Source organism: Panthera leo, chromosome D3, assembly GCF_018350215.1.
Source record: "Panthera leo isolate Ple1 chromosome D3, P.leo_Ple1_pat1.1, whole genome shotgun sequence".
In the NCBI taxonomy this organism is placed as follows: Eukaryota; Metazoa; Chordata; class Mammalia; order Carnivora; family Felidae; genus Panthera; species Panthera leo.
The window spans coordinates 6,624,713-6,651,414 of record NC_056690.1 but is presented as its reverse complement, the minus strand read 5'-3'; the positions used below and the strand labels follow the sequence as shown (position 1 = coordinate 6,651,414).

The window sequence follows — 26,702 nt, the reverse complement described above, 5'->3', positions numbered from 1 at the left end:
GCCCGCCCGCGCTGCCCCCCACGACTTGCCCACCCACCTGGCACTGCTGCTGCAGCTTCTTGGTGGGCCGGCCGACGATGTAGATCTGCATGGGGGACAGGCTGATGGAGCTGTAGACCGCCACGTCCTTGGTGGAGCCGTAGGCCGCGTGCACGCGCAGGTGCAGCTGTGGGCGAGACGTGTGGGCGTGGCCCGGCTCTCCCACCCAGCCCCGCCCCCGCCCCGCCCCCGCCCCGTCCCCGCCGCCTGGGACCCACCTCGGAGATGAGCAGCTTCAGGAAGTTGGCTTTGTGCCTCAGCGGGTCGTGCACCAGGCCGTCACAGAAGGACACCACGCCGTGGGGGAAGTTGTGCTGGGCCAGCCACGCCACCACCCGCTGCTTCTGCATGTCAGGCCGGCCAGTCACGTAGATGATGAGGTAGCCCAGGTCCTGCCAGTGCCTGGCGACGAGGGGCAGGACTGGGTGTCCCACGGCCGCCCGGTCTTCCCTCCCGGGCCACCCTGCCTCCTTGCCCAGCCGCAGGACACTGCATCTCTGGGCTCAGCAGAAATAGTAACAGCCACGAGGACGGTCACACAGGTCACGCGGTCTGACGCCCTCTGTGGCAAGTACAACCGGTCTTGTCGGGAGCCCCACTTCTCAGGTGAGGAACTGAGACATCAACGTTAAGAGGTCACCCGGCGAGCTGCTGGTGGTGCTGACTCCGTGAGCCCCTGCTCGGGTGCCCAGAGCCCTCCCCAACTTGGCCTCCAGGAGCTTCCTGCCCCTGAGCCCACCCACCGTGCCCTTGGGTGTCACTCACCGCACCACGTCCACGGCCCCGGCCCGCACTTTTGGGTCGCTGCCCATGATGGACACGCTGGCAGCAAAGGAGCCATCGATACTGAAGACCACGAACTCCGTGCCCTTGGGCAGCACGGTGATGTAGCTGTCGGCAAACGTGTGGTCGCCCCTGGGAGGGGGAGCTCATCAGAACCCTCCAGACCCTCTTCTTCCTGCCCCAGAGGTGGCCGGCCTGGCCTGCTCGCCCCCCAGAGGCACGTACCTGACCACCATCTTGATGGGGTAGACACCCACGCCCAGGCGGTGGGTCTCTGGGATGGTGTAGGACACCCGCCCGCTGCTGTTGGTCACCAGCGTGTCTAGGTACAGCCACTCGCCCGAGGGCGGCTGCATCATGATGTGCACATCCACCTGGGGGCCGGGCAGGCTGGTCACGAAGGGGCTGGGCCCTTGGCCTCCCCAGCCAGAGGGAGGCGAGGGTAGGGGCTCCCGCCACCTCCCCACGTCCTTACCTTCTCCCCAGTCAGGGTGACCATGTCCAGGGGCCCATACATGAACCGGCCCGTCAGAACCTGCGGGCCGTCCTCGTTGGCGACTGCGTCATTGATCCGGTGGTTGGCGGTCACGTTCTGGGGACGGGAGGAGCGAGGCTGGGTCAGGGTAGGGGATGGAGGGGTGGCTGGGATCTCCTGGGCCTGGTGGGTGAGCACGGGCTTAAAGCAAGATGGCCCAGGTTCGAGTCCAGCTCAGCCACCTGCCCTCCACGGCCTTGGCACGTCCCTGTCTATAAAGGGGGCAACAGCTCCAACCTCACGGACTGAGGATTAAGTAACACAGCACGCTTCTCTGCGACTTGGTTTCCTCATCTGTGATATGGTGTCTTCTTTCGAGGATCTAACAGGACAACAGCCTTGGGGCCTGGACCCCCAGAGGCCTCCTCACCCGCAGCTTCACGTGGGTCCTCTTGCGCTGCCACTTTTCTCTCGGCTTGGAGGGGGTGAACACGGAAACCTCTTTGCCGTCCAGCTCCAAGATGCTGGAATTGTCATGCCTCATGACCTGGGAGGGAAGAAGCAGGCCATGGGGCAGACTCAGGAACCAGAAACGCAGGAGCCTGTGAGGGGCCCGGGGGGCACTATTCAACCCACTACAGTCTGCCTCCTGGTCCTCCCCAGATGCACATGTCTCACGAATGTTCAGTAACAGCCACCCCATCCCCGTGTCTGCGAGGGTTCCTCCATCCTGCTTGCTCTGGGGTCTGATGGGAGCACGCCCCCCCCCCCCCCCCCCCGCATCTATGAAATGGGGCCATGTCAGCGGTGGCGTCATCTGGTCCTACTTGCAAGGCCCTAGTGCTCCTAGCGGCGGGCCCCAGGATACCTGTCTCAGCAGGAAGGAGACTACATCTGTTGACTCCCAGTAGCTGGCGTGGAAGAGGTGGGGCAGGGCCACGGTGGGGAAGGCTGTCAGTGCGTCAGGGCAGTACAGGGCGTAGTCGATCCGCTTCTGGCCCCACCACTTGGCTGCAACTGCCAGGAGGGATCCTTGACCGGGCTGGACCTCAGGAGGTTCCCAGGCCCCGCAGGCTTGGCTCAGCCCAAAGACTAGACCCTCCTCTGACCAGGGAAAGGGGTGCAGCCACAGCGAGCCTCCTCCCCACTGGCTGGGTGACAGAGGGGAGCAGGGAAGGTGCAGGACTCCAGGACGGTGCACAAGCAGCCAGACGGCCCCGGGTGCGGGGGTGGGGGAGGAGCATGTGGAGTTAGGGGGCTGGGGACAATCCCAGTCTGGAGATAGGTCTATCCCTGGCCCTGTCGCTGATCCTGTTGACCCCCTGCCCTGGGCCCTGCTGCTGTCCTCTCCAGGCTCTCCTGCCCCTCCCCCCCACCATGTGCCCCGCAGGCCTCAGGCTGGTGACAGACTTTGCAGAGGTGAACCCCGAGGCAAGGCCTGCCGTGAGCCGCAGGCTGAGCTTCACGGTCTGGGTGTGAGTCCTGGCCCCCATTCGGGGCTGGGAAACCCCCTAGCTCCAGAAAAGGGTTATCAGATGCCTTTCTGCTAGGTTCACACAGACACTTGGTAAGTGGTGCCTGATGGGGGTCAGGGCTCTTGTGAGTTCTGCCTGCGGCCTGCCACATGGGACAGGCAGGCAGTCCCTTGGCCATCACTCCCCCAGTCAACCCCTCTACGTCCTCCCCAGACCTGAGTGCTCCCAGCCCAAGCCTCTAGCTCTCGGGTTAGGCCACAGAGCGTAGGGCCTGACGGTGAGATGTGCTTGGAAATGCTGAGTGACCCCAGTTAGAGGAGGCGAGCGTGTGTGGGCGGAGGCCATGGGACGCCCGGTACCTTCTCTGATGTCCAAGTCGGGGAGGTGGGGGGCCCACTCCAGGCTGGGGCTCCCCTGCTGGGCCTGTGGGTGGGGGCCCAGGGTAGAGGGGGGTGGGGGGGGCAGGGCGAGCAGAGACAGGCGCCTGACGCTGGGGGTATGGCTGAGCGACCCTGGGGCCTCTGAGAAGCAAGAACAACGAGGAAGGGGTCAGCCACGCCGGGCCCACCAGGAAGGACACTGGGAAGAGTGCCAGGCTCCCTCCTCACAGAAGGACGCCCACGCCAGCCTCAGCTCAGGCGCCCCTGAGCAGGCAGGCAGGCAGGCAGGCAGGCAGTCACATAGTCGAGGAGGACAGAGTGGGCGGCTGGCCCTGGCGAACTGAGAGGGGGTGACCTGGGCTCCACTTCCAGCTGCTGAGAAGCTTCTGAGATGGGGGAGCAGCAAAGGAGCGGCCGCAGCGAGATCTCGCCTCTCCAGCTCCCCTCAGCTGCCCCTCTGGTTATCTGGTTCTGTTTGCTTGTCCAGAAACAGCCCACAGCTTCCTCCTCCGGGAGCACCGGGCCCTCTGGGGTTAGGACCCCTCTTCCGGGGCCCGTCGCCTCCCAGCTGCCTGGATGGTACCGCCCATCTCGCGCCGCCTGGACTTGGCCCCGCTGGGCTGCCCCGGCCATCCCCCCTCCCTCGAGTCCGCTACGGACATTTGGGATTGTTGTGGGCGTTTAGCGGCATCCCTGGCGACTGCCCGCCAGGCACTGCCCGCTATCTCGGGGTGGGGCCGGGGGCGGGAAGGGTGCAGACCCCTGCTATGACAGAGGGGAGGGCCCAGGGAGCGCAGGCCCTGGGTGCTGCTGCACTCACTCTGGGCAATGCTGGATGCCGTGTAGCTCTCGGCCATGCCCGACACCTGGCTGGCAATGCTGATCTCACTGGCTCGGCGGAAGCCTCGGGTGGCGGGGGCTGTGCCGGGCGAGGAGGGGGCTGCGTGCTCTTGAAAGACTGTGCTGTGGGTCTGGAGTGCGTCCGCTGTGGGTGGACAGGGACCAGAGAGGCCAGTGGGTAAGACAGGCACTCCTCCTCCAGCTCAGCACCCCCACCCCCACCCCCGGCGCCCTGAGCAGTGGGAGGCAGGGCCCGGTGTGCCCTGGGCTGGGCGGGCAAGGCCAACCCCTCCCACTGCAGACGAACGGTGGCATCTGAGCACGACTGGCAGTGAGGGCAGGCCCAAGCATGCCGGGGCCTGACTGCTCGGGGCTGACAGGGCAGGGTACGGAGCCGGGGCAGGGACGGACAGACGGACCGACACAGACACACAACAGGTAGGGAGGCAAGGCGGCCAGGCTCAAGCCCCCCTGGCCACGCTTCTTACCCAATACACAGCTCCTGATCTCGTCCAGCCCTCCCAGCCTCCCGGGCTCTGCCCGGCCAGGTGTGACCCGCGGCCCCCTGCAGCTGGGTTTGAGGGGCACTTGCAACAGGGGCCCGAGTGGTCTCCCAGGGGCACCCAATGCTGGGCACTGAGGATGAGGCAACACCCCTGCACGTCTCCCGCATGGGCCACGCTGAGCCAGCCCTGCGTGTGTGTCCGGGAACAGAGGCAGGTGCTGAGGGCTCACCTGGGCCCTGGGCTGAGGGCAGGGCAGAGCAGGGAGAGCGGGGCTCAGCTAGAGAACTCACATGCAGATGGGGACTCCCTCAGGGAAGGGAAGGAGTGGGACCCTGAGAATCAAACCCTCCCCAGGACCAGAGGTTTCTCCTGGGGAGCAGGTGGGATGAGGCTCAAGGTTCCACCCCATCTCCTAGCTGCCCCCACCAGCCTCACGAATGGGAGACAGAGCCCTTGGACTGACGCCCGTGCCAGGTGTCCCTGGGAGAGCCGGTCCCCTCTCTGGGCTCCGAGGCTCCCGGGAGCCTAGGGAGGAGGGGCCGGGACCTGATCCTTAAGACTTGTCCTGTCTGGTCTCTGTGGGATGCCACTAGGGTCCCACAGGCTCCAAGTGGCCAAGGAGGGCATGGGAAAGCCCCTGGGGACCAGCAGTCAGCCAGCGAAGCAGACGCCACCACGAATGGGGGTGTTACACACACTCAGCACAGTCCGGGCTCGGGCGGGGCCCGTCTTGGCAGGTGAGCGCGGGAACGGGGATACTGGTTTCCAGGAAGCCGTCTCCTGGGGGGAGAGGGGCCAGGGGCCCACCCTCTAGGACCAGCTCGGGGTTTCTCTGCACTGTCTCAACTGGAGGCAGACGGGAGAGAACAGACGGGACAACAACAGACACTCTCGTGGGCAGTCCAGACGTACTCCTCCGACAGACACGTGGGGCTCCTTCAAGACCAGGACGTGACAGGACACGCTCGAGGGCGGGGCGGGGGGAAGGGGCCTTCTCGGGGAGGGTCGGGAGCGGGCGATGGGCTGCCTTCACACACGTCCCCTGCTCAGACCCACTCTGCAGCCCCTTCCCATCCCTGTGCCCCCTCGCCAGCCACTGCCACGATGGGTTCTCACACGGTCCCTCCAGGTCCCCAGCTCTGTCTTGGGCAACAGGGTGGGAATCTGGGTCCCAGTCTGCCTCCTGGCACCTGGGGTGAGGCCCTGACCTGTGAGGCCACGTCGTCCCTCCCTGGCTGGGGTGTGTGGGGCTAATCCCCCCCGCCACCTGGTACACCGGGGACCCAGCTTCCGAGGAGCTGAGCGCAGGCTGTGACTTCCCACCCGGCAGGGGCCCCAGGAGCGCCCCGCCCAGGGCCCAGGCCCCCCGCGGGTCTCACCCAGCAGCGTGGAGCAGCCGTCCCCCAGCGGGTAGCGCTGGTAGCGGGGGATGCTGAAAGGCGGCAGGGCGTGGAACCTCCGCTCCAGCAGCGGCTCCAGGCGGGAGGCCGACGGGTCCGCGGGGTGGAAGAGGTTATAGACTTGCTGGCAGGCTGGCCGCAGCTGGAAAACTGGGGAGGGCGGGGGTGGGATCGCAGAGCCCTAAGGAGGCCGGGGTCCGCAGCACGAGGGGTGGGGGGTCCGGAAGCATCCAAAAGCATGTCTCGCGATTTGGGGTCTGACCGTTTATTAACCAGGTGTCCTTAAACTGAGCGGAGTGGATGCAGCCCTGGCTGTGAGGTGGGGCTGCTACCCGACGAGTAGATGTCTCACTTTTAAACACACACACACACAGTTACAGGTGCTATACCGTCTTCGAGCTCCCCTCCACCCCCCATTTGACACAAAAATGTTGGCGTTCTTCATTCCGGCACTGCGAGTCCTACCCGACCCTTTAACGGCTGCAGCCCCCTCCATGGACAAACCGTTACAATGGTGCTGGTTTTCCCGATTACAGATAACGTTGCCATGTCACTGTTCCTAAGTCTCTGTCCACTTACATATATATCAGCCAGCGCTTACTTGCTCTTGGGCAAGCGTCTACACCCTTCTGAGCCTCGGTTGACCCCTCTGTGACCTGGGGACGTAACACGAGCCCTGCAAGTCTCCTCTTGCAGGATGTCAGGGCTCCCTGGCCACACTGGCTGACCCCTGGGGCATACAGTGCAGGGATCCTTGCTCTGATAGGCTGCTCGGCCAGTAAGTCACTCTTCCCTTCCCCGCAGCCATGAGGAGGGGCTCTGGAGCAGCGTGCTTGCGGCCCTTCTGAAGCCGGGAAGCCAGGCACCCGGGAGGATCTCTTCCTTAGGGGAAGATCTTGGGCCCCGGAGACTGGGTCCGTCCCGATCTGATCGCGGGGCAGCCCTTTCACTTCTGGACCTCAGCTCCCAGAGGTGCCTTGAAGATTAAACAGCAGGGGCCAGGGGCTGGAGGCTGGAGACTGAGCTGCTAGAGTAGGAGCAAAGGGGAGCAGCGAGCCTATGCTGCGGAGGGCAGAAATGAGGCAGGCTGATGCAGGAACGGGCCTGGGACGGGGCCATGGCCTTGTGACGGGGCTCCGCTGAGACCCTCAACCCAGCTCATGCACCCCCCGCCCTGCCCTGCCCCTACAGAGCTCTCACCGTCCAGGGCAGGGATGACAGTCTTCCTCAAGGCCAGGACCAGCCCCAGCGGGCACCCGAACAGGAAGAGGTCTGCGATCTCAAAGTCAAACTTCCCCGCAGCCCCTGTGCCGTCCAGCATGGTGGAGCCACTCGAGTGGCGGGAGCCGGGCTCGTTCCTCAGCACGCTGGCGTGGAGGCTGCAGACGGGGGGCGGGGAGGGCGTGGCTCGGTCTCCCGAAGGAAGCCCCCCAGGGGTCGTCAGGCCCAAACGAGCCTTGACCCCTGTGCTGTCCTGCAGATGTGGCCACCTCCGGTGACAGCTGGTCCCAACCTCCCTAGGGATGCCGCTGCCTTTGGAACAGCTGTCCCTGGTCGGTTTTGCCCCCTGACTGGGCTTCACCCCTGGACAAACTGTCCCCTTGGGCTCGAGATGGCCCTTGCTTGTACAAGACCCCAGAGGCACCCAACCCTCACGTTGGCCAGCAGCCTGACCTGGCTGACAGCCTTAAACCTGAGATGTCCCTCCCTCTTGGAGCCACCCCTCCTCACCAGGCCATGGGCCTCACGGTCTGACCCTTGGGTCCCACCGGCCCCACCCACCTGGACAGGAAGGCCTGGTGCTGCTGGATGGTGTCCAGCTCATAGGTGGACGAGTCACTCCTCTTTCGGGGCAACTGTCTTTTGGGGTCTTCGACACCGTTGCTTCGGGGGATATCAATGTTGCTGCGGCTCAGGTGCCGGCTGCTCTCCAGGCCACCGCTGCCACTGCCGCCATGTGCCGCATCGACCAGGGTGCCCGGGGACAGCAGGTCAGTGTCCTGGAACAGCCCCATGCAGGCTCACTGCCCGGTGGCTGCTGGCCTGGGCCCTGCTTCAGTGTCCTCCCTCCGGACTCCGGGCCTACCGGCCACTGCCCGGCCAGCGTCTCACCCACGCCGGAGAGGAGAAAGCCCTGTCCCCTAGTCGTGCCACTGTCCCCCCAACCCACTGGCCAAGTCCCAACAGCCTTCATTCCTGCCTGAACTGGCTACCCGGATCTTCATGATCTCCCACTGATCTCACCGCCTTGCCCGGCCCACCCAGGCCATTTGCTCCTGTGCCCCAGGGACGTCGGATCCTCTCCCCTGCTGGGAAGTTCAGAGGAGCCGCCTGCCACACCTTCCAGCACCAGACCCCAGCTCCGCGAGGCGCAGACCTTGCTTTACACCTGCCGGAGCCTCACGTGCTCTAGGCTTGGTCCTGCTACAGCTGCTCACCTGCCCCGTGCACCCACCCCGCCACCTCTGGGCACCCGTACTGGAAACCTCTGCCCTTCCCTTGCCTTTACCGCAGCCCTGGGGGATGTCTGGGGCTAAAGGTGACACGGTTTCTATCCTGGGGTTCCCCTGCTCTGGGGGCCATGAGAAGCTGATACCTGCATGCTGGCCACGCTGCCCCGGCGGCTGCTGCTCTGACTCTCAGACACTGGCTGATTGCTGTAGCATAAGGCATCGAAGGCCAGGATGCCCCCGACGCAGTCCCCAATCAGGCAGATCTACAGGGGGAGAGGCCCCAGAGGCCTGAGTGCCCGCCCTGTTTGCTGGGGTGCCGGCCAGGGAGAGCCACCACCTCTTGCCCTGCAGGGTTTCTGTCTTCCCTTCCTTCATCCCACGACTCACCTGCCCGTTGAAGGTCATGCCCTCCTGGGACTTGATGAAGTCCCCGTAGGCAAGGTTGGCCCGCTGAATCACCGTGGCAATCGCCTCCTGGTACTGGGGTGAGGAGGTGGCCAGCAGGGGCAGGGCGGCCAGGGGGATGTGGTCCTGGCTGCTGGACAGACAGCCTTCATCGTGGCTGTAGGGGCTAAGGCTGGGGGAGGGGGCCCGGTCAGAAGAGAGCAGGAGGCCTCAGCTCGGCCCAGTGGGCCCCTCTCCCCGGCCAGGGCAGCAGGGCTGGGGCTGCCTGCCACCTGAGGGCCTCCGCTGTGACTCGGCAAACCTCACGGGGTCACTTGTGGGCCAGGCCTTGGAAGTTTGAGGAACAGGGCGGGGGAGTAAGGCCCTCTGTCCCAGAGGCGGGTCAGCGTCTTCCACGTCACAGACAGGGCAAGTGCTAGTCTCCTCTGTAAGCTCAGCCATCTGCACAGGTTTTGCCACCTCCAGACGGAAGGGGCTGGAGGCCAAGTCTGGACATCTAGACGGGGGTCCTGACACTAGGGGGGAAGCCTGACCCTCAGGGCCAGGTGGTCTGGGGCCTATGCACTCACTTGGAGACGAGCGCAAAGGCATCAGAGCAGATGGGCGGGCAGGGCACCAGGCGGATGGCGAGGTGGCCCAGGGCGCTGGGGTAGTGCACACGCATGACGGTGTCGAACACGGTGGCGATGGTGTTGGCGTCGCCCTGCTTGGAGCTGGGGTCCCCGGCACCCGTGTCCAGGATGGTGCCTCCATGCAGCAGCAAGAGCAGCACGTGGATCTTGGAGGCTGGCGCAGCCAGGGGTGGGCTGACCTCGTCCTGTGCAGGTCGGGCGGGGGGGGGGGGGGGGGGGCGCGGGGAGAGGCGGGGCGTGGCATCAACTCCCCGCGGACTCAACCCCTTGCCGGGTCCTTGTCACCCCAGGAGGAGGCCCATCTGGCCCACTGTTCCCTCTGAGAACCCCGATTTCAGTTCCTGAGCTACAGGGCCTGGTGTTAGCCACCTCGACCCCTTCCTTGGGGGAGGCGGCGATGGCCCCTTTCTTCCTCCCCAAGAGCAGCCCTGCTCCCATCAGCCAGTCCGAACAAAAGCACAGACTCCGCTTCCTGTCAGGGGGCCCAGGCGGCAGTTTCTGGCCTTGGCGAGGAGGCACAGGCGCATCCCATGGGGGGGCCTCTGGAGCCCGCCTGCCCTCCGTGTGTCTGTGCCCGGGAGGGCGGTGATCCTGGGCACTCAGCCTGCAGCTCTGAGCCCTCCCCCATCTACACAGGGCCTCTCCTCCGTCCCCTGTGCTGTCATTCTCAGACTCTCTCCAAACATCTTAGAGCAGGGAGGGGATGCAGATGTGTCTGTCTGAACCCACCTAATTTGGGAGGGGTAACAATCCCACGTCTGGCTGGCCAGGCCTGCACGTGAGGTCAAAGTGAGACCTGAGACTGGTACACATCTGCATGGGGTATGGAACGATTCCATTTAGAGAGGAGGTGGTGGTGGCGGCCCAGAGAGGTCAAGAGACATGTCTAATGTCACGGAGCGCATCAGTGCCAAGCTGGACTGGAATCCAAAGCTTCTGCCCCCGGTTCAGTGTTTTCCCTCCAATCCAGGCTGTGGCCCCATCCCCAGGGACCTTTCCCCACCTTAACTTCTGATGTGCGACTGGAGGAGCCAGGGCCAGGGCCTAAGAGAGGCCACTGGGAGTACTTGCCATGCCCTTATTATGCCTAGGTGTGTGGGGGACGAGGAGGAGGAACTGAAGAGAGAGGCCTATCCCTAAGGAACCTTGGAGACAGACCGAGGGTCTAAAGCCACCTGGAAGGCCCATATGGGGACAGCTGGCCCTGAAGTGGGCCACCGCGTGGTGTGTCGGGGGGCAGAGTAGGGCCCAAGTGCCAACACAGAGCCCAGGCGAGGCATGGGCAATACAGGCAGTGGACCCAGGGGCTGGCGAGGCTGCCAGAAAATGGCAGCGTATGGGCTGGCCCAGGAGCCACTGAGCAGCAGATGACCTTGAGTGAAGGGGGAAGACAGGCCGGTGGGTGGTATGGGGTCTGAAGCCACAGCAACACTGGGCTGCCTCATCTCCGAGAGGAGGCTGGTCATCGGCCGGCGGTGGGCCCCGGGGCCCGGGCAGGAACACCTGCCCAGCAGAGTTTCGGAGCGCTTCCTGTCCCCACGTGAGGATTGCTCACCAGTGGCCCACCTGGCAGGAGTGAATTCACGGCCAGGGCAAGGCGGGGCCACCAGCTGCCCAGACCAGCAGCCCCGAGGGCTTATCAACACTGCCCGGTGAGTGGCTCAAGGAAGGAATGTCTTGCGGGCAACCTCACCACCACCCAGTCAGGGAGGGGGAGTCCAATGGCCCTGAGAAACCCAGGCCGGGCGGGGGTGGGCAGTGAGAGGCCTAGAGAATGCCTCCTGTGCCTATCTTCTGGGACCCGGCACCGGAGCCTGGGACTGTTCGGGGCCAATTGGAGATTCAGCTCTCCTCCCATTCATGTCTAATACTGGGGCACACCCCACCCCCACCAAGACTCGAACCCAGTAGGAACAGAGCCCACGAGAGGTAGAGTGTGGAGGCAGGCCTGGGAGCCGTGGGGCCAGCTCTGGAGAGCCAGGGGGTCCCCGTCAGTGTCTCCACAAAGCCGTACCCCCTCCACAAGGCTGGGAGTGGGGAGTGGAGGCTCCGGTTTGGGGGCCATTGCAAGCAGAGGGATCTGACTTTGGATGGCCATGCCCCAGAATCGGTGCTGGGTTCCAACAAGCACATTGCATCCTGTGGCAGATCTAAAGCCCAACGTCCCTTCTGCCCCTCCCGAGGGGCCGTCAGAGCTGTGCGTGCCCTAGGTGGGGAGGAGACTCTGCTTTATTTGCCATTAACCCCCAATTGGGAATCAACTCCCCTTGTCCCAGTTTGCCTTCTAGAAAAGCCCACTTTGACCTCAGACCTCAAAGCAGAAAAGCCCAAGTTGGGGAGGGCAGTGTGGACGCTGCTCCTCTTTCCCCCCCACACCCGGTCCAAACTCCCCAAGCGTCCCGAGTTCCCGGCTCTGTCTCCACCTTGGGCATCGTGGCTCCCGTGCCCCATGCAAACAGCTCTGACCGCCCACAGCTGGAAGAGGAGAAGGGGCCTGAGCTTCGTGCGAAGAACCCCCAAAGCGCACACAGGCACCCTACCAAGACAGCTTTATTGGACACTGGGAGCCCCACGTGCCCCCAGCAGGGCAGCGGCCACCAACCACATCACTTCTGCCTAGACAGCTTTTGCTTCCTTCCCTTCCATCTCATGTTCTTCAGCAAATGCAGAAAAGCTGGGCTCAAGGTGGGGATCTTATGTTTGGTCTGGAATTTACAAATTTCTCATTCCACTTTCCACAGGTGGAGCTGGGTCAAGGCCTTCCTTGGGGGCTGTCTGAAGGCCCTGTTGGTTCTCAGGGACGGCAGGGGAGGGAGGAAAGGAGGCCCCGGGCCTCTCTCTGATGGCACCTATGCCAGTGTGGATGTGAAGCCATGGGTGCCAAGTTCTCACAGGACAGGTCCTACAAGCTCACCCCCCCTCCCCCTGCGGCCCTGGGGGCCCTCTGCCACCCGGCACCCACCTCGATGATGTTCAGCTGCTCCACACTGGAGGCCACCCTGAACTCGGGGGCATTCTGGCGGTACAGACCGTCTGCAAGACAGAAGCAGTGGGTGCTGTGAGCGGAGGGGCAGCCGGGCAGCCCCAGGCCCACAGGACAGAGGCCGTGACCCTGACAAGCGGGGCCTTGGGTGTTCCCAACCCCCCCACCCCGCCATGCCCAGCACTGCTAAGGAGCTGGGGCAGAGAAGGGCTTGGCCCCTGCGGCCACCCTCCCCCAGGCCCTGTAGCCCCCCCAGACCAAGGTACCCTGTGTGTCCTCTGGCTCAGGGCTTTCAATTTTGTCCATGAGGTCATTGGAGTTCCATTTGGTGATGTCCTTGGGGAATATTTCCTCTGAATCGGACAGGTCCTCTGGGGAGGAGAGAGTGGGGCTTCAGCACCGACCCATTCAAAGGCAGGGACTGAGGGGCACCGGGAGGCCTGGCTGGGAGGCACAGGGGTAGGTGTGGCCACTGTGGGGATTCCCATGCTCCTCTGGCCCGTACCCTCCATGCTGGCTTCCGCCCTCTCCCTCCTTAGCAGGATGAACACCTGACCAGCACCCGCAGGGCTTCTGCCTGACCTTTTCTCAAAATTGTGTAACGTTCACATAACATAAAATTCACCATCTGAACCATTTTAAGGTAGCATTTAGTCCATTCACAATGCTGTGCAACTGCCACCTCTCTCTGGTTCCAGAACATTTCCACCTCCCCGAATGGAAGCCTTGTAGCCATTAGCAGTCACACCCTGTCCCCCGGCCCCTGGTGACCACCTGTCTACTTTCTGTCTCCATGGATTTGCCTGTTCTGGACATTTCACATAACGGAATCACACGGGATGTGGCCTTTTGTGTCTGGTTTCTCTGCCTGTGCATCATACTATCAAACTCCATCCACATTGTAGCAGGCGTCAGGGTTTCGTTCTTTTTCAGGGCCCAGTCCTATTTCACAGTATAGACAGACCGCATCACGGTATATTGTTTCTCCACTCATCAGCTAATGTTCCTGTTTTCAACATCTGCACGAGTACAGCCCGGCGAGAGGCGCTGCTCTGAACACTTCCATCCATTTCTCTAGTTTCTGCTTTTCCGAGACCATCGGCCTGGGGACCACGGGGCTGGAGGCAGCTGTGCAGACGCTGGCTTGTACTGGTCACTCCTCTGGCCACACAGCGGGTCAGCAGGTGCTTCCCCGGCCACGGCCGCTCTGGCACCTCCTACTTTGCTGTCTCTTCTCCCTTCTGTTTTTGTTTTTTGGTTTTTTTTTTTTAAAGTTCCTACATTAGGGGCGCCTGGGTGGCTCAGTCGGTTAAGCGTCTGACTTCAGCTCAGGTCACGATCTCACGGTTTGTGAGTTCGAGCCCCACGTCAGGGTCTGTGCCGACAGCTCAGAGCCTGGATCCTGCTTCGGATTCTGTGTCTCCCTCTCTCTGCCTCTCCTAGCTTGTGCTCTATGTGTCTCTCTCAAAAGTAAATAAACATTAAAAAAAAAATAAAGTTCCTACATTAGATGTGTATTTTCCTCTTGTCAGGGACTCACAGCCAGGAGAGGGTGCGCCTCTTAGCTTGGCTGGGGTGGGATGGGATGCCCCAGACACCTTTCTTCACCCTTGGGGAGGACCCAGGTACCAAGGGTGGCTCAGGAACCACCTGCCACCCTCTGCAGCTCCCCACCTTAGATCCCTCTTGCCTCGACACTGACACCGCCTCCCCCCCCACCAAGTTTTCCCTCGAAGACCAGCCAGTTAACTAAGATGCCATAACAGTCAGGTGGCTGCAGCGTGAGAGGGCTCTGGCCTGCCGCTGCCCTGCCTAGTGCCTGTGGGCAAGTTCCCCTCCCTTTCCGAGCCGGTGTCCTGCCTTGTAAATCACAAGCCGGAGAACTGTCTCCACAGACCTGTCTGCCAGTCGAGAGGAACGGCCAAGGTATGAAGCAAGTGAATGTTTAGCGCAGTTGAGCCTTGAACAACACGGTGGGGGGAGAGGGGAGGGAGGGAGGGCTGGGACGCTGGCCCCCCCGCAGAGTCAAAAATCCATGTAAGACTTCTGACTCCCCAGAAACTTAACCACTAACAGCTTGCTGTTGACCGGAAGCCCGACCGGTGACATAAACAGTCGACTGACACACATTTTGTATGTCATATGTATTATATACCATATTCTTACAATAAACTAAGCTAGGTGGAAAAAAACCAATGTTGTTAAGAAAATCATAAGGCAGAGAAAATACATTTACGGTACTGTATTTATTGGGGGGAAGAGCATGTGTGAGTGGACCTGGAGAGTTCAAACTCGTGTCGTTTGAGGGTTAAGTGTACCCGCACAGGTGGGTGACTCGTCAGGCCGTGTGCTCACTGTGTTGATTTGGGGGTTAGTGGGAAAATGGGCACCTCACATATTTCCGGCTCATCGCAGTTTCTAAAGTTTCTACATTCGGTGTACTTGCATTTAACCAAGGCAAAAAACAAGGTCATTGCAAAAATTTAGAAAACTGTAAGATGTCATGCTTTGGTAAAGCTGCTTGTGGAAATAAACTCACATATGGAAAAAAGCCCCCGTCTGACTGTATAAATCCATTCTGAGGGGGGCGGTGCTCGAGAGAACAGTCCCTGCCTGCCAGGCCCAGCAGAGACATCCCGGCACGTGGCCAGGGTGAGACCCCAGACTCCCGGTGATTTCGTCTCACTCTCTGCCCCACTGCTGCTTCAGTCCACGCCTCCTGCTCCAACCCTGCCCAGAGCCTCCCCCTCTGCCCCGGGAGCACCGCCTACCATGAGCGTCGAAGTACTCATCTTCCGAGCCTTCGTCCGAGTCCCGGGCGATGCTCTGCATCCTCCACTCGGAGATGCTGTGGCGGGAAGGGCTGGCTGGAAGGCAAAACCGCAGGCTGACCCACCACCCGGCTGGGTGAGGCCGGGCGGGCGGAAGGCAGGCGGAGGTGATGGGCCGGGAGGGCTCAGGAGAGAACGAAGGGAGAAATGAGGGGTGGGGTGACCCTGGCTCATTTTGGCGGAAGCTCCTGGAACTTTCAAGACGGCCCCGCCCAGCCCACCTGGCACAAAACAGGTGTGTCCCGGGGAGGACGAGGAAGGGGGAGGGTGTCAGGTATGAGGCCAGGACGCACAGTCGCACAGACCTGGGTCTGCTCCTGTGCCTTTGCCCTGGGTCTTTCCGGGAGCGAGCCCCTTCAGTTCCCCTGCAGCAGAGCAGACAGATGGGGCTGCGGGGTGCTGTCGGCAAGTGAGCACATAAAAGGCATCGACACATATACATACACAGATGCCTTCAGCACATAGACGGCCAAGCCTGGTGTGGGGAAGCTGGACTCACAGAGGGGACTCCTGGCTCGACACGGGATAATCCTGGTTTCCCAAACAGCCACGGCGCTTTTGCAAAAATTCTCCCGAGAAAGGCCTCTCTCAGGATGTAAAGGCTTTCAGACTCCGTCAGCCTGGCTCCCACCACAGGAGCAGAGACCCCTCCTGGCTGTGTTGACAGGTACCCACTAAGACCACCCCCCCACCTCCTCCTGGGAAGCCCAGCTCCTCAGAGCTGCAGCCATCTGGGCCCCAGGAGAGGCTGGGAGCTGGGTTCCCACACGGCCAGCCTGTCTCACCTGGCCCTTGTAGGTGAGTCTGGGCCACCTGCTTTGTGTTGGGGGGAGGGGACAGACACCCTGGGCTCACTCTGAACTTGGGGGGGGTTACCGGCAGAAGGGTTCTGACCCCCCTCAGGCGTGGCCCACAAGGTCTGGGGGCAAGAGTCCCCGGGAGGAGCCAGAATTCTCTGACGGTGGGTGGCAAGGGGCTGCCCGGAGCGGGGGTGAGGGCTGTTGCCGGGGTGGTAAAAGGCAGAGCTACGGCGCTCACCTCCCCGCTTGGATGACCTCGAAGACTTGGAGGATGTGGACCACTGCTTTTTGAGACCCCGGCCCGCCAGGGGTTCCCCGCTGCTGCTGCTGCTGCTGCTGGGCTGGGCGGGCTCCCCAGCGACCTGGGCCTGGATGGCTTCGTCCTTGGCCAGCTGCACAGCCTCCTCGTCATCCTCATTGAACCGGGCCATCTTGCGGGACAGCATGAGCTGTGCCTCCTTCTCCAGCTCCCGGATGTTCTCCATGTTGAGCCCGTACCATTCGTCCTGCCAGCACCAGGCCTGCCGGTGGGCCCTGACCATCACCTTCCGCAGGCCTGGTCCCGGGCAGCGGCAGGGGGAGGGGAGAGACAGGAGACACGGGCACTGTCAGCCCCCAGGGCCGGGCTCGGGGCTGGGAGGCAACCCAAGGTCATCCCCACCGTGTGGCCGTGGGCAAATCACTGCCCTCCCTACCCTGTGCCTCAGTTTCCCCATTTGCAAATGGCTCACAGATGACCTCACAAGCTCGCGGTGGTTGTATAACTAGAGCAGGGGTGCCTCCTAAGGGAATGTGCCTGCTCAGAAGCCACACTGAATTTTGGGGGGATTCCTGCCCCAAGGGGAGACAGAGGGGGGATTTCCTGCCAGTTTTGTGTCTTGGTTGGTATCTATACACTTTTCCTGTCCAATTTCCACATGGAAATCAAGTTCCAGTTCAAAGTGGGTTGGTCCTTTTTCTTATAAGTAGAACATATATACATATAAAATAAGACACAAAAGAAGATAAAGATACAGAAGAATATATCATGTGTGTAAAATAACGAAAGTAAGAGCTTTCAAGGTAGAAAAGATAATAAAAGAACTTTAGGGACAGAAGGCAGATGGGGGTTGCCTTGGGCTGGGGGTGGGAGTGGGGGTGACTGTGAACAGGAACGAAAGACTGAGGTGATGGAATGTTCTAGAACAGTGTGCACGACTCTGAATATACTGCCACTTATAGAACTGTCCTCTTGCAAGGGGTGAAGTGTATGGTGTGTAAAATTAGGCCTCAATAAAGCTCGTTAAGAAAACATTAAGAAGAAATAGAGCATCCTTACCCACACTACCCAGTGAGGGAGCAGACATGACCAGTAACAGGGAGCCCTTGGCTGGCCCTCCTGGACGCATTCTCCCCCTGCCCAGTCCAGCCTCAACTCTGTGTTTATTTGCTTTTCTTTCTGGTTGGAGCACACAGGTGTGTTTTTCTACACGATAGGTTGGGTTGGTTTGCATGTTATTGACATTTTTACATGTATGTGTCAAGCTGCATGTATTTTCCTGCTGCCTGCTGTTTTGGGTGAGTTTCAAGTTCGTTGCTGCATGGTGTTTATTTGTTTGAAATATCACATTTTATTTATTCCTTCTTTTGCCATTGGGCCTTTGGCTCACTTTCATTGTTTGTCCACTTGGCTTTTACAAATCTGCTTCTCTGAACATTCTGGAATGTGTATAAGAGTTTCTCCAAGGGGCAAACCTGGGAGGGACATCACTGGGTCTCAAGGCATGCATCTTCCACTCTCCTAGAGAAAGTAGAGTGGCTTTCCAAGTGGTCAACCCATGTCATGTCCTCAGGCAGCTCTATGGTGACCATTCCTCCTGGCTCAGGCCACTCTGCCTCCCCAGAAATACTTCCTAGATCCCTTCACCCTCTGCCCTCCTTCAGCCAAGACTATGTCCTCCAAGGCCTGGGCGATGGCCTCAGGCATACTATCCTTGGGTCCCACACTCAACAGACCATCTGATGAGAAGCCACGGCCCCACTGCTATGAGAATATCAGTTCAGATCCAGGGTAGCTAGGAAGGGAGATCTGGGGTCAGACCCAGCACTGGGTCTCTGCTTCCTCCTCTACAAACGGACGGGTGACATGGCTGTCCTCACAGGTCATTGTGAGCTGTTATGGCACATGTGAAGCATGTCATCAACAGTGTGGGACATCTGTTCCAAAGATTCACATCTGAACCAAAACCCTGGGCCTTGGAGTCAAAAGATGTCTGTCCAGGTGCTACTCCTGGCTCATGAGCTTGGGCTGGGCCAGGCCCTTGGCACTGATCTCATGCCATGACCTGGGTAGGCGGGGGGGGGGCAGGTAGGGAGCTGGGGGTGCTAGGGGAGGGAGGAGCCCGGGTCAGCTCTAGCTGGGCCAGGAGCCCCAGGTTGGTCCTGCTGGTCCACCTGTTCCCTGGACACCTGCTCCAGGCTGGGCTCCACAGTGTGAGGGCACCACGGCGTCCAAGGCCCTCTGTGCCTGGAACGTCCAGCCCATAGGGGAGGCAGAGCTGGGGCCTGGGGTAAGAGGTGCAGGTAAGAGCAGGGAGGCTGCCTCCTGGGGCTGCTCCTCCTCAGGGGGTTGGCACTATATGCTACAAACACAAGCCAGTCAAGAGCGTCTGGGGGCGGGGCCCGGGGACGCCGCTTGTCATCTATAGGTGCTCGGCAAGCAGCCAAGATAAACTGGGCAGGAAGCTGCGCATGGGCTCTGGGTCAGCTTCTGGGAGGAGGAGGGACCTGCCCCGGACGCGGAGGGAGGCGGCGGGCACTGGCGAGCTCACCCGTGTCGTGGATGAACCTCTCGATCTTGGACTGCATGCCCCAGTAGCGGAACTCGACCTTACAGAGCTTGTAGGCGCACATGATGGGGAAAACCTGCTGCTTGTACTCTTCGATCCAGTTGTCAGACAGCGGCCCCCGCTGTGTCTTGATCGAGTGGAATAGCTTGGGGTCCTCTTCGGTCTTATACTCACTGGGGGGGACGGGGTCCTTGACAATGTCGATGAAGTCTGTGGGGGAGAGCCCGCCGGTGGCCACTCCGCCCAACCTCCAGCCCGCCCCTCCCTGTTCAGTCCCCTCCCCTGTGTCTCTGCCCTCCCCCCTCAAGTCCTCGCAGGCCTCTGGGCCTCCTGTGCCATAGGGCCGGACCTGGGATTGGGGATGCTGCTCTGGGCCACTCTGACCTTGGGCTCTCCTGACCTCAGGGCCTGTGTCCTCCCATGACTCTACCACTTGCCTAAGCAGACAAATTAGATGATGAGCTTAGGAGGCAAGGGGAGATGAATTTCCACGGAGGATGTGGGACAGGGTGGTGGCTGCCGGGGGGCGGGGAAACAGAAGGGAAGGCCGGGAAGAGATTCCCAGAAAAGGTGGCATTTCAGCTACAGGAGCAAAGCAGCGAAGCCGAGAAGGTTCCAGCAGCAAGGGATGGGGAGAGTTTGGGCGGCCACTAGAGTGTCTGTATCGGGGGAGGGGATGGGGATGCGTCCTTCTCTCACCAGGCTGGGCACCCACACGGTACCCTGAGGGGAAATGGCGCTATATTCTCCTTATATATACACGTAGCGGCTTTAAGGCAGGCTGGCCGCGTAGGAGCCCCTCTTAGGTCAGAAGGGAGGAGATCGGCAGGAGGTGTCGGTCCTGAGAGCGGGTAGTGGATGCCACAGGGCTTGGGGGCTGGGGAAACAGGACTGGGGGCGGTGGGACCTGGCCGGGTGTGGGGTATGGATCCAAGAGGAACAGCAGCAACTCGGGGCAGGGCCTGGGCCATGCCACCTCTTGTCCCAAATCTCTCCCTGCTGTGCGGGCTCCCAAGGCATGCATGTGTTACAGAGGACTGGGTACACACTTGGGGTACATAAACCCCAGAAGAGAGTTTGTGGCTCAGAGAGGCCCTTTTCGGGATGCATGGGGATGATGGCACCCGGCGGGCTCTGCCCTGGCCACGCTCTGTCTCGTCTCCCCTGCTTGCTGGCCCGCACTGAATCCACGTGGTGGTTTGCAGGCACAGACGTGGGCTCCACGGAAATCGGCAAGGGGTCAGGAGCTCCCCAGGGGCAGGGGCTTTCGGGGGAGGGACGGACATCCTTCCCGGAGCAGACCACATGCGCCGCCTGCGCGGACAGGCAAAGGCCAAGGGGCAGGCCGGGACATGGATGAGTCATATCACAGAGACTTAGGAATCACAGCAGGTGGCCTCCGGAGGCAGCCCATGGAGCTCAGGCCTTGTCTGAGGCTGGCTGCACCTGAGCTGGCGGAAGGCCGGTATCATGCGGGGTCCATCCCTCCTGCTGTGGGTCGAATGTGTCCCCTACAAATTCGTATGTTGGAGTCCTAACCCTCCAGGTCCTCAGAACGTGACCTTATTTGGAGATAAGGCCTTTAAAGAAGGAACCAAATTAAAATGAGGTCATTAGGGTAGGCTCTACTCCACTATGACTAATCTGCTCCTAAAAAGGGGAAATTTGGACACAGACAAGCACACGGGGAGAGCGCCACGTGAGGATGAGGGAGAGATTAGGGTGATGTATTTATATGCCAAGGAATGCCAGAAACTGCCAGGAGCCACCAGAAGCTAGGGGAAGGGCATGCACAGATTCTCCCTCAGTGACTCCAGAAGGGGACAAGCCTGCTCACACTCTGACCTCAGACTTTAGCGAGACACTAAACTTCTGTGTTTAGCCCCCCAGCCCGCGGTACATTGCGGCAGCCTGTTCACACTGACAGAGCTCCCAAAGCCCCATGGGGCCTGAAAACCCCAGCAGGAGGGAGGGAGCCGGGTGAGGGGGTCCCGGGGAGAAGCCCTTCGTGCCCATCAGAGGCTGCCTGAGAGTAGCACCCTGTGGTGCTGGGAGCCATCTGTCTAACGCCGGCCATGCACCTGCCTCCATGGCAGCTCACCCCACACGGCCTGGAATGCAGCTCTCTAACCTGGCCACGCACCTGCCTGAAGCACCTCCGTGGTGGCTTGCCCCGCAGAGCAGACCAGTGGCTGCTGAGCTGCAGGTGGCCCACAGATGTGGTTTCTTTGGCCAGTTTACTAAGTTTACTTAGGAATTGGAAGATTTCACATGCAAATCCTGATCTCAGGCCTCTCTTAAGTTAACAGACGGGCTGTTTCCTCACGTAGAGTCAGCTGGAGAGGCCACTCACCGTCAAGGGGACACAGGCCCTGCAGTGTGCCAGAGCCCCCACAGGCTGCACCCACACACAGCTGCCAGCCTGAGATGGCCCCCTGAGCACACGCGTGCCCTCCAGGGGAGGAGGACACCTGGAAGGGATTGAGGGAAGGGGCTTGAGTGGGGAAGGCACTGAGCCTCAATGCGCACGTCAGGAAAACGGGGCCAAGGAGTCTGATCCTGCCATCCCTGTGCCCTCATGCTTGCTGGGACTATGACCTCCCCGCCCAGAACAGGAGCCAGTCTGGAGCCTTCCAGGCCTGGAGACAAGGGGCAGAGCCAAGGGACATGTAGGCAGGGACCCTGGAAAGTGGCCCTGCAGGGCTCCTGCCCTCCCCAGGCGGGGAGCGCTGTAGTGGTGGTTACCGATTGTCAGCTGGCTCTTCTCCACAGGAGACAGGCTGAACACATTAGGGTTTTCTCCAGCATCGGTTTTATAAAAGGTTTCGATGTCGATGGAGAATTTCTCCACAAAGGGGCACGTGAACCTGTGGGGAGGAAAGCATACATCAGGACTGGTGCCCGCAGGGGTGGGTCAGGGCCTGTGGCACCCCACTGGGCAGGAGAGGGAGAAAGGGTGGGGGTGGTGGCTGAGACTTGCCTGTCTGTCCACCTCCTGGACCTCTCCTTGTCCAGGCCAAGGCCGGGCTGGGGGTGGGGAATGTGTGTGGGGAGAGGGGGACGGAAACATCGGAGGAAGCTTCCAGAAGCCCTATGGCCATTGTTCATGTGTGTAAGGCATGGATGGCCATAGACACACAGACATACCACAAGCATGTGGCATGAACCCAGTAGGCTGAATCTAAATTAGCACTCTGTGACACCTCCCCAACCCCTTACCCCCCAAGCCACCAGGTCTGACGACAAGGCCACACCCCTTTCTCTTGGCTGGACATGAGCTCAGAGGAGGATAGTACTTCTGGGAAGACGAATAACCTCGGTGGACCCTCTGATAAGCCCAGGTCCTCATTTAGTGGGGAGAATGAAGCCCCAGGAGACTCGTGGGGACTCCACTTGCATAGCAAGTGGGTGGCCAGCTGGGAGCAGCCCCCTATCTGTTACACTCAGCTACACTGGGTGGGTGGGAGCACGGAGTGAAGAGCCTCCCTTCTTGGGGAATCCAAAGGAAGCCCTGTTCCAAGTGGAAAATAAGGAAGCACTGCTGCAGGTGCTGAAGGTCTCAGGCTCAGAGAGAGTCTCTGGGCCATCTGGTCTACCCTTGGTTCATGTTTCTCCCTAGCTGGTTGGTTAGTGGCCCCGCATTCCCAGGTGATCATTAACGTGAGTTTGTATTCCCTGAGCCTTCCTAGATGGCAAAGGGATCTCAGGCGGCCCTCACCTGACTCATGCTTTCCCGGCCTTCCTGGGAAGGTGCAGTAACAAGGGGGACACCCTCCCCTTTCCTGCCTGTTCTCTGAGGATGGAGACTCCTGGAATGGAGACTTAGCTCCCCAGGAGTCTGAGCCTCTTGGAGGGAGGGTGAGCCCGCCTAGAGGGCCACCTCCGGGGTTCCTTCCCCACCAGAGGGTGGCGCAGGGTGTGGGGAAAGGCTCACCTGGTTCGGGTGTAGGGGTAGGCATTCCAGGACTCCTCCACCACCCTCAGGGCCGCTTTGGGCAGGATGGAGCGGAACCAGCTGGGGATGTGCATGCCCACATGGTACACCTTGTGCGTGTACTGTCCAGAGCCGCCGGGGCCATCCGTGTATGGCCGGTTCTCCAAGATCTCCACTCCGCTACCTTGGCCATACGTCTCGTTACGGCTCTTCTTCTACAGGGACAAAAGCATTCAGCATGTGTTGGGGCCAGAGCACTCTGCAGAAGGGAAGGGGCCCAGGAGACCAGGCCCAGGGGTGCTGAGAGGAGGAGGGGCTTTGGCCAACCAGGCTGGCTTCTTCTGTGTCGCTTCAGGACTCCCAGATCCAGGCCCAGACTCCACATGCCCCTGTACCCCTACAGGAGACTCAGCAGGCCATGGTCTCCCTGTGAGCTCTAGCACTGCCTATGCCAACTCCTCCCTTCTGGCTCCCGTCATCCCAGGACTAAAAGTGTTCCCAGCATCAGGAACAAGTTGAGGATGCCCGCTCTCTAGGTTCTATTCAACACTGTACTGGAAGTTCTAGCCCAAGGCATTAGTCAAGAAAAAGAAACAATCAGGGGCACTCAAATTGGAAAGGAAGAAATAAAACCACCTCAATCTGCCAAGGACATGATCTTATATACGGAAAATCCTGAAGAATCCCCCCCACCTCCAAACCTGTTAGACAAAGTAAACGAATTCAGCAAAAGTCGCAGGATACAAAATCAACACACAAAAATAAGCAATGCAAAAAGGAAATTAAGCAACCATTTCCACTGACAAGAACATACAAAAGAATAAAATATCTTGGATAAATGTAATGAAGGTGAAGCACTCAGATGCTGAAACGATAATACGTTGCCAAAAGAAAGTAAAAACCTAAGTAAATGGAAAGACATCTGTGTTCATGCATTGGAAGATTTAATATTGTTAAGAGGTCAATATTCCCCAAAGCATTCTACAGATCCAGTGCAGTCCCTGTCAAAATCCCCAGTGGCCTTTCTGGTAGATGTGGAAAAACTGATCATAAAATCAGGAAGGATCAGAGAAGGATCTCAAATAGCCAAAACAATCTCAAAAACAAAGCAAAGCAAAGTTGGAACATTTACATTTTCCTACACAAAATCTTTTTTTTAAGTTATTTATTTTGAGAGACAGAGTGAGAGAGAGAGAGAGAGAGAGCGCGCGCACAAGTAGGGGAGGTGCAGAGAGAGGAGAGTGAGAATCCCAAGCAGGCTCCGCATTGTCAGTGCAGAGCCTGACACAGGGCTTGATCTCCCAAATCATGAGATCATGACCTGAGCCAAAATCAAGAACTGAACGCTTAACAAACTGAGCCACCCAGCCACCCTGCTACAAAAAATCTTACCATAGGCGCACCTGGGTGGCTCAGTTGGTTAAGCATCCAACTTTGGCTCAGGTCATGATCTCACGATTCATGGGTTTGAGCCGCATGTCGGGCTCTGTGCTGACAGCTTAGAGCCTGGAGCCTCTTTCGGATTCTCTGTGTCCCTCTCTCTCTGCCCTCCCCTGTTTACCACACTCTTTCTCTCTCTCTCAAAAATAAATAAACATTACATTTTTTTCAGAAAATCTTGCTATAAAACCACAGTAATCAAAACAATGTAGTACTGGCACAGGATAGATCTAAAGAATAGGGCTGAAAGTCTACAAATAAACCCATATATCTACATACTATATGTATGGATTTTCAACCAGAGTGCTGAGATCATTCAATGAAGGAAAGAAGTCTTTTCAACATGTCCCAGTATACTGGTGGGATAATTGGACATCCACATGTAAAACAATGAAGTTGGACCCCTACCTCACATCATATATAAAGATTAGCTCAAAATGGATCAAAAACCTAAATGTAAGAGCTTAAACTACACAACTCTTAGAAGAAATCATAGGAGTAAACCTTCATGTCCTTGGATTTGACAATGTTTTTTTTTTTTTAACATTTTATTTATTTTTGAGACAGAGAGAGACAGAGCATGAACGGGGGAGGGTCAGAGAGAGAGGGAGACACAGAATCCGAAACAGGCTCCAGGCTCTGAGCAGTCAGCACAGAGCCCGACGTGGGGCTCGAACCCACGGACAGTGAGATCGTGACCTGAGCCGAAGTCGGACACTTAACCGACTGAGCCACCCAGGCGCCCCGATGTTTTTTTTTTTAAATAGGGTACACAAAGTACAAACAGCCAAATAAAAAATAGATAAATTGGACTTCATATAAATTTTTAAACTTTTGTGCATCAAAAGATACTATGAAGATAATGAAAAGACAACCCACAGAGAAAGTTCTTGTAAATAATGTATCTGATGAGGGACTTGTATCTAAAATATATAAAGAACTACGCAACTCAACAACAAAGATACAACCCAATTCAAAAATGGGCAAAGGACTTGAACAGACATACCTCCAAAGAAGTACATCAATGGCCAACAAGCACATGAAAAGATACTCAACATCACTAGCCACTGGGGAGAGGTAGATCACAACTACAAGTTACCACTTCAGACCCACTAGGATGGCTACAAAGACAGACAATAACAAGTGTTGTGAGGATGTGGAGAAATTGGAACCCTCACGCATTGCTGGTGGGAATATAAAACGGTACAGCAGCCGCAGAAAACAATTTGGCGGTTCTTCAAAAAGCTCAACATAGAATTGCTGTATGACCCAGCAATTCCACTGCTAGGTAAACATCCAGGAGAAGGAGAACATGTCCACATAGAAACGTGTGCTCGAATGTTCACTGCAGCATTAGTCACAAGAGCCAAAAGGTGGAAACAACCCAATCAATGTCCGTGATCTGAAAAATGGACAGACAAATTATACCCACACAATGGAGTAAGAGTCGGCCATAAAAAGGAATGAAGGGCCAAAACCTGTTACGACGTGGATGAACCCTGAGAACGATGCGTAAGAAGCCCGACACAAAAGTCCACATAGTGTACGATCCCATCGACACGAAATGTCCAGTACAGGCAAATCTGTACAGACGGAAGGCAGATTACTGGTTGCCTAGGGATGGGGGTGGGGGTGGGGGGCTGGAGAGTGACTTCTTGGGGTGATGACAATACTCTAAAATCTTGGTGATGGTTTGACAACCCTGTGAATATGCGAAAAATCCCTAAACTGTACCCTTCAAATGTGTGAACTGTGTGGTGTGGGACTCACACCTCAATAAAGCTGGTATAAAACAAAACAAACAAACAGAAACCAATCCTGTGTCTATACTCACTAAGATTTCAGAGAGATCAAACACGGGAAGTGGGAAGGGGCCTCAGTGGCGCTGCCTGAGAGAGAGGACTCCTGGGTCACCTCTAAATGTCTCTCTGCCCCAAATGTTCTTCCCAGTGTCCAAAAGCTCAGGTTTCTACTTATGCAGAAAGCCTCATTCATGGTCAAGGTCCTGGTGACTTTAAGCCCAGCATCTGTTTCCATGGTGACATGACGGCATCACCGAGGCCACCTTCGGTCAGCTTCCTGAATAGCAGGTGTGCACATGCGCGCGCACACACACACACACACACACACCCCCACACACAGGCGCTCCCAAGAACACAGTCTCACCCCTGGGGTACAAAGACATGCCATATCTCCACGCCCAGAGCAGCTGAGTCCCCTCCATAAAAAAATAGAAAGGACCCTGGCCGAGGGCACAGATGGGGTCAGCGGGGATACGCCCTCCCTTGCTCTTCAAAGGAGCCCACGGAATGCGGCCCAGATTCTGTAATGAAAGCAGCGACCATTTCCCAGACACTTTGTAAGCTCATGCTTGGTGGTGGCTTCACTTTTATGGTTGTGCCATGTGCTCTGCGTGCACGTCTCCCTTTAGGTAGTGCCACAACCCCTTGAGAAAGGCTGAGTGCTGCTACTGTTCCCAGTTTGCAGAAGGGAAGGTG

General features: G+C 58.9%; 1 protein-coding gene across 10 annotated transcripts in view; it reads right to left on the bottom strand.

Moving 5' to 3' along the window:
• PITPNM2 (phosphatidylinositol transfer protein membrane associated 2) overlaps positions 1-26,702 on the bottom strand; it is a 144,100-nt gene that overhangs the window by 3,027 nt on the left and 114,371 nt on the right. For 3 of the 10 annotated variants that reach the window (XM_042909970.1, XM_042909972.1, XM_042909971.1), the window contains 24 exons: positions 22,765-22,979; positions 21,576-21,697; positions 18,813-19,040; positions 16,241-16,558; positions 15,508-15,567; positions 15,143-15,238; positions 12,638-12,742; positions 12,351-12,421; positions 9,326-9,573; positions 8,739-8,928; positions 8,495-8,614; positions 7,681-7,898; positions 7,099-7,277; positions 5,878-6,048; positions 5,195-5,344; positions 3,973-4,137; positions 3,132-3,293; positions 2,166-2,314; positions 1,728-1,844; positions 1,298-1,414; positions 1,048-1,196; positions 805-954; positions 258-441; positions 38-166 (listed from right to left, as the gene is read on the bottom strand). In XM_042909970.1, the coding sequence (XP_042765904.1) occupies positions 38-166; positions 258-441; positions 805-954; positions 1,048-1,196; positions 1,298-1,414; positions 1,728-1,844; positions 2,166-2,314; positions 3,132-3,293; positions 3,973-4,137; positions 5,195-5,344; positions 5,878-6,048; positions 7,099-7,277; positions 7,681-7,898; positions 8,495-8,614; positions 8,739-8,928; positions 9,326-9,573; positions 12,351-12,421; positions 12,638-12,742; positions 15,143-15,238; positions 15,508-15,567; positions 16,241-16,558; positions 18,813-19,040; positions 21,576-21,697; positions 22,765-22,979 (3,813 nt within the window). The remainder of the gene's footprint in view (positions 1-37; positions 167-257; positions 442-804; positions 955-1,047; positions 1,197-1,297; positions 1,415-1,727; positions 1,845-2,165; positions 2,315-3,131; positions 3,294-3,972; positions 4,138-5,194; positions 5,345-5,877; positions 6,049-7,098; positions 7,278-7,680; positions 7,899-8,494; positions 8,615-8,738; positions 8,929-9,325; positions 9,574-12,350; positions 12,422-12,637; positions 12,743-15,142; positions 15,239-15,507; positions 15,568-16,240; positions 16,559-18,812; positions 19,041-21,575; positions 21,698-22,764; positions 22,980-26,702) is intronic. The other 7 variants (XM_042909975.1, XM_042909974.1, XM_042909973.1 and 4 more) reach the window with 7 other exon arrangements.